Consider the following 12,874-nt stretch of genomic DNA (forward strand, 5'->3'; position numbering starts at 1 on the left):
TCATATTACCCTTTTACCCCTGTCATTGGGATGGGTCAGTCTGTTCCTTGTTATCTGTGTGGAATGTGCAAGTATGTGAATGTTCTGATCTTTACTGTTCAGTACTTTTTAGGTACGTATCTTCTTGCAGCATCAGCCCTTTCCTTGCCAGCTTCTGTGAGCAGGGCCTGCCTCTGGCTCACAGCTTCACTCTGCTTTATGTTAGCAAAGTCTTGACCATTACTTTAGTTCAGGCCTCAGGCTTCATACTGGGCCTTCATTTACTACACTGATAATGATAGGGATTGAAAAGAGAACCAGTCAGGATAAGCTAAAATCTTATATAAGGCAGAGAGCGGACAGGTTTTAGTTAGTCTACCTCAATGTGAGTGGAAGGAGCTGGAATGAGTCGGAGAAGCAAAAGAAGAAGAAAAGCTCCTCAACGAGATGAAATCATAAGAAGAAAGAGGGCAGAAGCAAAGAAGCAGTAGCAGTGACAACATTAGGTCTGACAGATCAGCAGGACCTAGAGCAGAAGGAAGGAAGCTAACAGGAAAGTAAGTCAATAATAAGAAATAAACTCAGTGAGTGGTGTGTATGGGATAATAAAGCTGAATATTTGTGTATATATGTTTATTATGTTTTAATGTTTAAGAACTTGCTGTCCACATCCTATATGTGATTAGCCATTGCATATAGAGTGTAACCCCTTACAGCTATCTTCCAATTGTAGGATATTGCAATTTTGAGTACTTTAGTGTGCATCTGTGCTAATAGAATTGTATGCCTTTGTTAAGAAAATGTCATTTTATTTCTTTCAATATATTTTAGATTTGCTGTTTTCTTAATATTATGGTTTTTAGATTTACTGTATTAGGAAACATTGTGTTAAATAAAGATTATTTTTTTGTTGAAGGATTACTGCTTGAGTGTCAATCCTTTGAGCAGAAGGCTGTATCCATATACTCCCAAGAGTTAACAGATTTAGTCTCTTCTCCACTGGTTGGAGGGAAGCTCCTTGGTAAAACCCTATGTAGCGAGGCGGTGTGGCTCCCCTCCCCCTCAGGGAGGGTCGAGCCCCGTCAGTCATCCACGGGGGCGGGGCTGCTGAGCGGAAGTCCCACCCCTCAAAGGGTCAGGCGGCGACCCGGAAGAATAAAAGCCGGGCCCCAGGCTTCAGTTGCAAGTCTGCCACCGGCAGGAGCAGACGTGTCTGCTGACGCCTGTAACTGGGAGGCTGCCCAAGCCAGAGGCCGAGATCAGGAGCTGCCAAAGCTGCCTCGCCCCTACTACGACGAGGAGCTGCCGGAGCTGCCTCTCCCCTACTACGACGAGGAGCTGCCGGAGCATTCTCAAGGCCGCTACGACGAGGAGCTGCCAGAGCTGCCTCGCCCCTACTACGGCCCCGAGGAGCCCCCAGACCAGGCTTGGCCCACCTTCCCCAAAACATTACCAGACCTGCCTCCCAGCCCAGACTGGGAGGAACCGGTGGTCCTGGACGTCCCCGGAACGGAGGCCCGGACCAGGTAGGAGTAGAGGGGGAGGTAGGAAGTAGCCCGGGGGCAGCTGACTCCAGTCAGGCTGCAGAGCTAACCGTGCCAATGTCAGTGTGTTTCGGTCAGGATCCCCATTGACCACCGGTAGCGGTGATAGCTGCTGCCAGGGCCCCGGCTGGAACGCAGAGGAGTGGGTGGGCCTGCGTTCCCCCTGCCACCCGTAACCGGGTGGCAGACTCCCCCTCTCTCTGGCCTAAGGCCACTGCTCTGCCCTGCCCCAAAGGGCCAGAGCTAATTGTAACTGTGTTTGGTGCTCTGCCCTGCTCCAAAGGCCAGAGCTAATTGTAACTGTGTTTGATGCTCTGCCCTGCTCCAAAGGCCAGAGCTGATTGTAACTGTGTTTGGTGCCCTGCCCGAACCAAGGGCTGGGCCCCTTTTGACTTTGCCACTGCTCTGACCTGCTGAAAGGGCCAGAGCTGATTGTGACTGCAGGCATGACAGCGAGGCTGGTGTGGCTCCCCTCCCCCTCAGGGAGGGTCGAGCCCCGGCAGAACCTGTCTACACCCTGGCAGTTCCTCTAGGGTGCGCCACCCCCTTTCACTTGCCAAAACCAGACAAATTGAGGATTAAGTTGTGAATATAGGCAGGCCCTTATAGGGGTGCCTGGAGTCCTATTTTAGGGGTAATAGGAGCAGTTGGCTGACAAATAAGGATTCTGTGCGCTCCAGGACAATTGCCTACCATCTAGGTGTAGAAAACAACATAATTTTTAAAATAAAAAGCCAATTTCTCTCTGTTTTCCCGCTGAGCCCGAGAGGCAGAAATCCAGTGTCAGTTTCTCTGCAAAAGTAATTTTCACATATCTGGGAATTCAGATCGGTTCCTTGTCTCCCCATCCCTGCTTCCTCATCAGGCTGAGCAATGCAGCTATCATACCCTGTTCCCTGCTGGGGCCAACTCAGGGGCCTTTAACCCTTCCTGTACTGCCACTGTCCAGACAGGCAAAAAGCATAGGCCAGAGGAGGTGGGGCATCCATTGTGCAGACTCTAGGGCAGCTCCTGTGGCTTATCAGGAACAGGCCGTGGAACCACCAGTGATTTATTATGGATTTATGTGGATGTAGATGTATGGATTGTGGAAGAAAAGGCCCCCTGGTAGGCAGTAGCACAGTTTGGGGGAGGAAGGGGAGTGGCCGCTCCCACTGAGCAGAAAAGTGGCTCCTTTTTAATTTTCACTCACCCAGCAGTGCTCTGGGTCTTCGGTGCTTTTACTCACCCTGTGGCGCTCCGGCAGCCACTTTGGCAGCGGGAGAGTCAGGGTTTTTCTTTTTAGTTTTTTCTTGTCATACAGCTCCAGATGCAGTGTCAGCACAGTAGCCTATAGAGATCTTGCCTGAGATCAGGGTACACACAAGAGACCGTCCCTACTGTGAAAAGCTAGTGTGGCCAAGTCAATAGCTCACTAGACTAGGACTCGAGACCTGAAGTCCATTCTTGGCTCTACCACTGGCCTGTTGCGTGACCTTGGGTAAGTCACTTAACTGCCTTATGCCTCACTTTCCCCAGCTGTAAAATGGGCATGATGATACTCACCACCTTTGTGTGTGATATAAAGCGCTAAGTATTATTACACAGACAAAAGGTAGGAGGGGGAACTGGGGAACAAGGCAAGGGCCTTGACCGAAATCACACCACAGGTCATTGCAGCGGTGAATAGAAGCATGAGTCTTGGTCTGATGCCCAGTCCTGTGCTCTGTCTGCTAGGCCACACTACCTTACAACACAGCACCTTCTCCTCTGCCCTTGCTTTCCCTCAGTAAGGAAACTCTTGCCTACTAATGAGGCCTAGGAACCAGGACAGGCAGGGCCCTGTGACAGTGAACCAGACTTTATTGCCTTCCGATGGTGCTCAGATCCCATGGAGATAAGCACAGTATAAAGTACCTGGATGGACAGAGAGGTTAGATAGAGGAGCGCTGGGTTATAAACGCTTCAGGCTAGGCTGGGGCGGGGGAGAGCGGCAGGCTCTGAAGTAGACAGGTCCTTCCACCATTAGGGCCTTGAACTTCACCTTGAAGTTGTCTGGCTGCAGAGCACAGGTATGAATGCTCTCAGCCTAACCTCTTCGTAGTGGGCTCAAGCAGTTAGGTGGGGCAAGCGGCTTTTGCCAATCCCACTAAATGCCTGGCTGCAATTGTAAGCACCTAAGACCTTGGAAAATGCCTCATTCATCTTTATTTTTAGTTGAGGGTAGCCGTTAAATGCTACAACATGCTGGGTGCTGGATACGCACCTAGTGGGAGACAGAACCTGCCCTGAACAGCCAGAGAAAGGATGAGACTGGAATGGCAGGGGGCACTGAGGGGCTGTGAGTTGGGCATGAGAGGCATTGATGGCCAAGCCCAGGGGCAGCAGGGGATTGGGGGGTGGGAGGTAACCCCACATTAAGATAGCAGGTAGTTGTGAGTCAGGATTGAGGGGCACTGGCAGTGCTGAGTGTGGGCAGTCCAGGGCCGGGACAGCAGCAGGGGCTATAGGGTGGGATTAAGGGGTGTTGGCAGAGCTGGGTGGAACATAGGGCTGGGATAGGAGGAGGCCAGGAGAGGCAAATTTGAGGTTCATTGGCCCCTCAGTCAGCTGCAGTGCCCTCTGAGTCAGCGAATTATCTCCAGCTTTGATTGTCCCTCCGGGTTAATGATTATCTCCACTATTGAGCACAAAGGGCATCCCAGGAGAGTGGGGAGATATAAAGCAAGAACAATAGGTTTGTGGGTTCAGATGAAGACCAACGCCTGGATATCTCACCTACAACTCTGGCCCATTGCAGACACACCAGGGAGGAACCCTGAAAACCGCTCCATCTGTGTGGGAGCCCTGGAGATTTCCAGCAGACTTAAGGAGCTCACCTTCCTTCCTTCCTGTCTGGTAAAAAGACCTTGATTTTTCTCCTGGGCTCAGGAAATACTCTTACCCAGGGGCTAGCTTCTGGAGCCCATCACAGTGGTATCTGAGCTGTCTAGTGGCTGGAGTTCTCAAGCAGTGGGGAGCATCTATTCCCTTGAGTTGGGCTGGGAAGGGAACAGGCTGAATTTGGATGGGATCATGGGCCTCCCACCGCAGATTTCCCTCCCTACTGCCCCAGAGGTGCCCAAACAATTTGTATAGTGAGGGTGCTGAGAGCCATTGAACCAAACTAAAACCTGTATATGATGGAAACCACTTCCAGCCACGGACAGCAGTAGTACCCCTAATTCCAGCACCTATGTACTGCCCTGTCTTCTGAGTTCAGACTCTGAGGAAGTGGTGGGGGTGGGTATGAGAGAGAGAGAGCTGAAGAAGATGGGAGTCACGGGGAGCAGGGGGACGTGCTGGCTTAGCACAGGGAATAGGGTCTCCTTTAGCAGCTGTGATAGCCGATTGCTTAGTGACAATCTACAGAGTTGGTCCTTTGGCTCAGGTGGGGTGTGTACGAGGCTTTTGGTAGGGATGGTGGCAGGTTTGATCTCTGGTGGTGGTATCAGCATGGGTTGGATACACATGAAGGTGCTTCATCAGTGACCGCACGGGCCCAGATCCAGACTCAATTCAGTCCCAATGTACTGGCCTGACAAGCGCCAGTGTGAAGCAGACACAGACCCTTTATCCCTGCTCTGCCATAGACTCCCTGTATGACCTGGGGCAAATCACTTAGAGCTAAAGTCACATGGTGTTCAGGGACCGGCTCCAGCCTGGCAGGCCAGGTGGAGGAGCATCTGTCTTCCCCCAATTCATGAATCACACTGGGCGCTAGGTACTCGGACACCTAGCGGGAGGCTGCAGAGTGCATGTTCAAAGGCAGAAAGAGAGGCACCCAACAAACATTTACTGCAAAAATGTAGGTGCTGAGTGAGTTTAGGCTCCTACAGGGTTAGATGGGCAGGTGACCATATGTCCCAATTTGGCTGGACAGTCCCTTTTTTAAGCTTGATCAGTTGGCAAGAGTAAATGAGACGACTGCCCACTTTTGTCAAAAAAAATGAGGTGCAGAGGGATGTGCGGGGTGTGGGGGAGGCAGATGATTGGCAAGGCCAGGCATGGGAGGAAGCCAAGGCTTGGGTGGGGAGTAGACAGGGCTCAAGCAAGCAGCAACACTAACTCCAGCCTTTGGGAAATATGGTCACCCTATCTAATATATGTGTTGCTGCTTGCACAAGCCCTGCCTGCCCCCACATGGGGAGGGGGCTTGGGTGAGGAGTGGGGGGGGGCCCTAAGGTGAGTAGCTTGAGCCAGTCCCATGGAGTGGGGAGGGCTCAGGCCAGCCCCATGCACTGTCCTGTTTTCCCTTTGGGAAATATGGTCACCCTAAACATCTGGGACTTAGACACCTAAATCTCTTTGTGAATCCAGCACATAGCCTCACAGTGCCTCAGTTTCCCCATCTGTATTATGGGGATAATGGTACAATAAAGACTGTGAGTTGCTCCGATACTACAGCAATGGAAGTACCTAAGATAGATCCACCTGTGCCAGGGTTACACACTTGTTATGGAGTGTGAGGGAGTCCGGGCCCTGCAATCCCCACCTCCTGCTATTCACCATGACTCTCAGCCAGCCAATAAAACAGAAGGTTTATTAGACAACAGGAACACAGTCCCAAGCAGGGCTTGTAGGTACAACCAAGGACCTCCTAGTCAGGTCCCTCCGGGGGCAAGGATCTTAGACCCCAGACTTGGGGTTCCCTGCCTCTTCTCAGCCAGCCCAAAACTGACCCCAAAAACCTCTTCAGCAGGCTCTCTTCCTTTGTCCAGCTTCCCAGGCCAAGGTGTTACTCTCCTCACCCACCTTCCTGGCTCAGGTTACAGACTCAGGTCTTGCCCCTCACCTAAAGTCATCCCCTGCTCTCCCATCACCCCATGCAGACAGTCCCTACTGCATCACAGCACTATGTTCAGGACTAGCACAGTGCCATTGGGCAGAAGCAAGGGGGCCTCAGGGCTGCAGGTGGCTTACTCAGCTCTCCAGGCCCCGTGCCAGGAGCCAGATTTCACCCCGGGAAGGTGGGGCCGGCACAGGAACTGCCAGACTGGAATGGATCAGAGGCAAAGGGGTCCATCTAGCCCAGTAGCCCGATGGGGGCCAGGCCAGCACCTGATGCTTCAGGAGAAGGTAACCCTGCAGTAACAGCTATGAGATAATCTCCCCTGCCCCATCCCTAGTAGCCCTTATCCAGCGCTTCCCGTCAGCGGATCTCAAAGTGCTTCACAACGGAGGGGGAGTAGCTAGAGAGGAGTTTGAAGCCGGAGTGGAGGCAAGGGATCGTGGGGACTGTGACTCTCCCGCTCAGTACTGGAGGGGCAGGAAATAGCCCAGCCTTGCCCCATGTCACTCAGGATGGGGGAACAGCCTAGCACTGGGCTGGGGCGAGGACCACACATATTGGGGACAGGGGACGACTGCAGGATCATGTGAGGGGTGGGTCACATGGCAGAGCGCCTGGCTGGCCGTCTGCACAGCTGGGAGCTCTGGGGGACCTGCCCAGCCCCTGGGGCGAGAGGTGGGGTTGCAGAGGGGCCCCAGGGCTGGAGGAAGAGGTGAGGACACTGAAGGGACTCATGGGGGGACAGGAAGCCTAGTTTTTAGGCTGAGCCAAGTGCCCAGGTGCGGGACTCAAAACTGTAATGGCAGCAGCCTTGGAAAGTCAGACCCTGTGCATTTTGGGAGGCCAGGGAGCTAGGGGCAGGGGTGTGAGGATGCTGGCTCTAACTACTCCCTGCCAGCATCAGCGGGGGAGGTTCTGGTCTTGCGATCAGTTCCCTGCTCCAAGCTCAGCCACTCCATTTTCACTGCCCCCAGCAGATAGGGAAACCAGGGCACAGAGGAGGGACAGCTTAGTGCTGCTGCCTGCCCCCTTCAAACCTTTCCTAGCTTCTCCCATTGATAACAGTCTGTCCCCCCATTTCCCTTTTCTCCCTTTCCCTCCCCCCTCTCTGCTCCCCCAACTCCCCCTTTCCCAGGTTCCAAGCCCAGCACCCATCAGCCATGATCCAGCTCCGGGTCACCCCTGAGTCATCACTGGCCGACATGCCGGTGAGGATCCACGTCTCCGGCCTAGCGCCTACCCAGCTGGTGACCCTGCAGTCATCGTTGATGGACGAGATGGGGGTGAACTTCCAGGCCCGAGCCTTCTACCGAGCAGACGAGGCTGGGGAGGTGGACGTGGAGCAGGCAGCTGCAACGGGGGGCGACTACATGGGCGTCTGGCCCATGGGCCTCTTCTGGTTCCTCAAGCCAGAGAAGCTCTTCCACAGGCTGATGAAACGGGATGTGATGAGCGGCCCTTTTTGCTTCCAGCTCGACCTCTTTGACTCCTGCCATCTCTTTCCCTCACCCCAGGTGGTGCCTCTGGCCACTTGCACTGTGGAGAGGTGGTATGTGGGCCCCGGAGTGGAGCGTGTCCCCATCAAGGAGGGCCGGGTCCGGGGGGCCCTATTCCTGCCTCCTGGTGAGGAAACTGGCTCATCACATCCCTGCCTCTTGCATCCTTTATCCCTGTTCTCCTCCCTTCCCAGCCCAGCCTGGCGTTCCCTTCCCATCTCGCTCTCATGCTTGTCTTCTCTGTTTGCCATGCACAAGATCCTCTTGTACTCCCCACCCCAAAGGGTCAGTCTCTCTGCAGTAGGGCATGACCATCAGGTAAGCTCATGGCGGACTCTGTCCTCCTCCCCAGTATCCCAACAGGGCCAGCAGATTGTCCCTCTTCCCTCTGTCACAGCACCCCCTGCTGGAGAGGGCAGGATGGGACAGCTACAGGCTCCCTCCCCTCCATAATGTCACAGAAATGCCACCCACTGACACATCAACATTTGTATTCAGCATAAAGCCAGACTCATCCCTGTTCTCTTCCTAAATCACCCTGATTCCCTGCCATAGTGAATAACAAACCCTTCCTGGTTGCTGAGGCAGATGTCTGGGTCCCATTGCAACAACCTTCTTGACCCCAAGCGCATCTGGAGGCCATCCATTCCACAGGCCTGGCTCGGGGGAGTATATCGTTGCTTTTAGCTCTGCTAGTTCAGCTGCACAACCCTGCAGCAATCACAGGCTGTTGGTTTCCCTGGACCAAAGATTGGGTTTAGGTGGAGCTTATAAATGCACTTAGCTTTTTATCGCTAAATGTCAGTAAACATTGATTTCACCAAACACATACAAACTGACAGAAAATTATTTCCCTCGAAATTATAAAAAAGAATTCTTTCCACCCCCCCCCCCGCCACTTATAACAGCTTTAAGACTCAACAAGAAGCTAATTCTCTTCAAAGACAATTCTCAGAGGTTCAAATACAATGAAAACTTCTAAACTAATTGCTCGACCCTTCAGAAAAAACAGAGGTACAGTATTGCCAACCCCAGGTGTTCAGAAATCACCAGATTGGCTTTAAAAGCTTGAGATTTGAGAAATAATAACTATAGGGTTCTTTCTATTGGGCCATCTGCTCTCTGAGCGTGTATGGGTCACATTTAACCTTTCTCCAACAATGGGAGCTAGAAACTATTTTTTTAAAGAAAATGAAAGCTGAGATCCTCAGGAGCATGAAAGAAAATCCCCAAATCTTACAAGACCTCAGGATGAAATGGTGAGAGTAGGCAATAGTCCTGTGGTGCTGGCTTCAACACATGAACAACAGGAATATGGAGTTCCTTAAGAGGCAGTGACCCAGATCAGCAAAGGTATTTAGGCCTCTAACTTCATTGATATCCAGTTCAATGGAAGACTTCTGCACAAGTGAAATAGGCTCCTGTTCCTGTGATCCTCCCCCTCTATTGAGCCCTAGTTTGCCTTGGAAAACAAGCTAAGCCTTTAGCCCTGGGGTCACCATAACTAACTGCAGTGTTTTTCCCTTTTCCCCACAATGCCTCTCTCCCCTGTTCTCTGCAGGGCCGGGTCCCTTTCCGGGGGTGATTGACATGTTTGGCGGGGCCGGTGGGCTCATTGAGTTCCGAGCCAGCCTGCTCGCCAGCCGGGGCTACGCCGTGCTGGCGCTGGCGTTCTTTGGCTATGATGACCTACCACGGGTGCTGGTGGAGCTGGACCTGGAGTATTTTGAGGAAGCAGCCAACCTTCTCTTGAAACACCCCAAGGTATGTCCCACTCTTTCACGAGGGTCCCTTCATAGCCACTGGATGAGGGGCTCCAGGCTCCAGACTAGATATCAGACATGTAGCAGGTCCTGGCAACGGCTCTCATCCATGGGATCCACCTCTCCCTGGTGACACAGCAACCCCTGCTGGGGAGGATGGAGCTGGACAGTGCATGCTCCTCCCCTGGGTTCACATTGTCCCTTGCTAAGGAGGATGGGGCTGGGCAGTGCAGGCTCCTTCCCCTCCATGGTGTCACAGCACTCCCTGCTGGGGAGGACGGGGATGGGCAGTACAGGCTCCTCCTCTGCCTTGGTGTCACAGCGCCCCCTCCTGGGAAGGACAGGGCTGGGCAGTGCAGGCTCCTCCCCCAGGTTCACATTGCCCCTTGCTAAGGAGGATGGGGCTGGGAAGTGCAGGCTCCTTCCCCTCCATGGTGTCACAGCAACACCTGCTGGGGAGGATGGGGCTGGGCAATACAGATTCTTGCCCCATCCTGGTGTCACAGCGCCACCATGGGGAGGACAGGGCTTGGCAGTGCAGGTTCCTGCCCCAGGGTCATAGTGCCCCTTGCTGGGTAGGGCGGGACTGGGTAGTGCAGGCTCCATCTTCTTCTGTGTCGCAGCGCCCCCTGCAGGCTCCTCCTGCTCCCATCCTGTGCTGGCACCAAATTGCAGATTCCCAGGCTGTTGGCATGATTGTTCTAATGTAGGTCTTTGTGGGTTTTTCAGGTGAGCGGTCCAGGCCTCGGAGTGATCGGGGTGTCCAAAGGGGCCGAGGTCACGCTGGCAATGGCTGCCTTCTTAGAGCAAGTGGTGGCCGCTGTCTGGATCAATGGCACAGGATTCCTGAATGGCACGCCACTGCGTTACAAAGGGGTCCACATCCCCCACATCCCCTACTGCCCTGAGCGGCTGCTCATCACAGAGATGGGGGTCCTGGACAACTACCACGTCTTCAAGGACCCCCGGGACCCAGCCCACGCAGCTGCTGCCATCCCTGTGGAGAAGGCTCAAGGAGAGGTGCTCTTCGTGGTGGGAGAAGCTGACCGCAATTTTAATAGCAAGCTGTTTGCTGAGATGGCCATAGAGAGGATGAAGAGCCATGGGAAGAAGAACTATACTCTGCTTTCCTATCCCGGGGCTGGGCACCTGATCGAGCCACCGGCGTCCCCAGTGTGCAGCATCTCACTGATCCGGGGGACCCCCAAACCTGTGCACTGGGGCGGTAAGCCAGAGCCCCATGCCAAAGCTCAGGAGCATTCCTGGCAGGAGATCCTGAAATTTCTCGACCGCTGTCTTGGACTCACCAGCAACCTGTAACAGCCAAGGGAGTGGGGGGCCAGTGGGACCCCCTCCTGCCAGGCTGGGGGACCTCCTCCCATCCCCCCAGCCCAATCAACATAATAAATACTGAGAACATAGAAAGAATCTGTGGGACGCTTCCAGGGGAGCACCGAGGGGGATGGGGCAGAGGGGGAGTGCCCACACAAGAAAGCTGCTTAAGGCACTGCCCTGGATTTGGGAGATCAAGTCTCAGTTCTGCTGCTGACACCGTGAGTGGGTCACTGAATCTTTCTAGGCCTCTGTTCCCTGTCTGTAAAATGAGGATAATGTTTCTGCCTTGTGTACGTACACAGCAAGCTCATCAATGGAATGAGCGGCTCTTAGTGTGTGCATGAGCGGTGCCCAGCTCACGGAGCCTGGCTCAGAGTCTGAAGGTGCTACTGGAATGATAGCTGGTAAAGAGGCTATGTAGGGGAGGGCACTGCTTTGAAGGGAGGAGGGGACACCCTGCATTTATAGGCAGGGGAGTCCACAGGAGATACAAGGGAACTGATATCCCCCATTAGGTTATAACTAAGGCTAAGTTTTTTTCACAGATATTTTTAGTAAAAATCACATACCGGTCACAGGCAATAAAGAAAAATTCATCGTCTTGGTCGTCTCCTGCAGCTAAACGCCAGCCCTATGGAGCTAAGAGCAGGAGCCTGAATGGCTTGAGTTCCTTGCTGTAGCTGAGATGGAGCCTCAGACAATCAAGCACTGAGCGGGGTGGGAGGGTGTCATACTCAGTGAATAATGGGCTATGTCTCGGCTGCAGGGGGCCATATACCCTTGTACAAAGGGGCAGCCTTTCTGATGTGCTTCTTCATATCCGTAACCCATGAGCTTTCACTGCAACCTAAATCCACGAGATGCAGACTGTGCTCCAGGTTGGGCGTGATACTGATCGAAGAGGATTAGGGGAATAATTCTTGTGTTTTAAAGGCCCCAGCCCAGGCTTTCACCAATGAAGGGTGATGCAGACTATTCATGTTGTCACTTCACCCTTCGCTAAGTAGAGCCTAACATTACTCCTCACATCCAGTCATGCCCCTGGGGTGGATTAGGCTCAAAGAGTGATGAGCTCTTCTGCTGGGGAGGAGCAAATTAATGAGCCTTGGGGTTGATTAGAAAGGAGCATTTGTTAAAGGGACATCATCCTGTTGAAAAAAATCATGCCTGAAAAGTCACACAAACAAATATCCTTCACTACGTTCACATTAGTTCTGTCAGAAATTTTTTTTAAGCATTTAACTGAGTCATCAACATGACCTCGACTTACTTACTTTTTCCGTCCTTTTGCAAAATGACAATAGGTTCATCAGCTTCAGGGCTGTGGGTTGTCAGTGTCTGGTCAATTTCATCTCCCTCTCTTGCACTAGCACGAAACCTGACTCAGTTATAACTGCAAAAGTCAGGGGACCAGCTTACAGCACCATTAACATTTAAATGTGACCTTGGATCTGGGCTGATGATTGTATAGTCCCAGGGTTTAACCCAGTTCCAGGGCACAGAGCTGTGCATGACACAGCTGAGAAGGGGTGGGGCAAGCTGGTTTTAAGCCACCTTTGCATTCTGCTGACCCTCAGAACTGCCAAGGGCAGGTTTGACCCCTAGCACAATTTGGAGCAACCTCAGGACAGCTCTTAAATTCTGCTGGTTTGGTACGATCCCCAAGGGCCTGCTATGCCAGCCATGAATTGTTGAAACACAATGCACTATGTTCCATCAATGGCTACTAGCCAGGAAGGGAAGGGATGGTGTCTCTAGCCTCTGTTTGCCAGAAGCTGGGAATGGGTGACAGGGGATGGATCACTTGATGATTACCTGTTCTGTTCATTCCCTCTGGGGACCTGGCATTGGCCACTGTTGGAAGACAGGATACTGGGCTAGATGGACCTTTGGTCTGACCCAGTCTGGCTGTTCTTATGTACTATGAATGCACCCACTCCATGCTGG

The 12,874-nt window shown here is 52.9% G+C and overlaps 1 protein-coding gene across 2 annotated transcripts; it reads left to right on the plus strand.

Annotated features, from left to right (window-relative positions):
* The first annotated feature begins 3,905 nt into the window (after nucleotides 1-3,905).
* On the plus strand, nucleotides 3,906-12,138 carry BAAT (bile acid-CoA:amino acid N-acyltransferase). 2 transcript variants are annotated; one of them, XM_050956307.1, is made up of 4 exons: nucleotides 3,906-4,400; nucleotides 7,469-7,956; nucleotides 9,391-9,593; nucleotides 10,322-12,138. In XM_050956307.1, the coding sequence occupies exons 2-4, from the start codon at nucleotides 7,494-7,496 to the stop codon at nucleotides 10,910-10,912; spliced, it is 1,257 nt and encodes a 418-aa protein (XP_050812264.1). In that variant the 5' UTR covers nucleotides 3,906-4,400; nucleotides 7,469-7,493; the 3' UTR covers nucleotides 10,913-12,138. The 2 variants fall into 2 exon arrangements, with proteins under 2 accessions (XP_050812264.1, XP_050812265.1); XM_050956308.1 differs by lacking the exon at nucleotides 3,906-4,400 and adding an exon at nucleotides 6,321-6,620.
* The last annotated feature ends 736 nt before the right edge of the window (nucleotides 12,139-12,874 follow it).

Source organism: Gopherus flavomarginatus, chromosome 5, assembly GCF_025201925.1.
Source record: "Gopherus flavomarginatus isolate rGopFla2 chromosome 5, rGopFla2.mat.asm, whole genome shotgun sequence".
Taxonomy (NCBI): domain Eukaryota; kingdom Metazoa; phylum Chordata; order Testudines; family Testudinidae; genus Gopherus; species Gopherus flavomarginatus.

Bases quoted from the DNA above. Each gene is read 5' to 3' on its own strand.
- BAAT (XM_050956307.1), top strand. From the start codon at position 7,494: ATGATCCAGCTCCGGGTCACCCCTGAGTCATCACTGGCCGACATGCCG. The intron at 7,957-9,390 runs GTGAGGAAACTG...TGTTCTCTGCAG, and splicing joins GGCCCTATTCCTGCCTCCTG to GGCCGGGTCCCTTTCCGGGG. The intron at 9,594-10,321 runs GTATGTCCCACT...TGGGTTTTTCAG, and splicing joins TTCTCTTGAAACACCCCAAG to GTGAGCGGTCCAGGCCTCGG.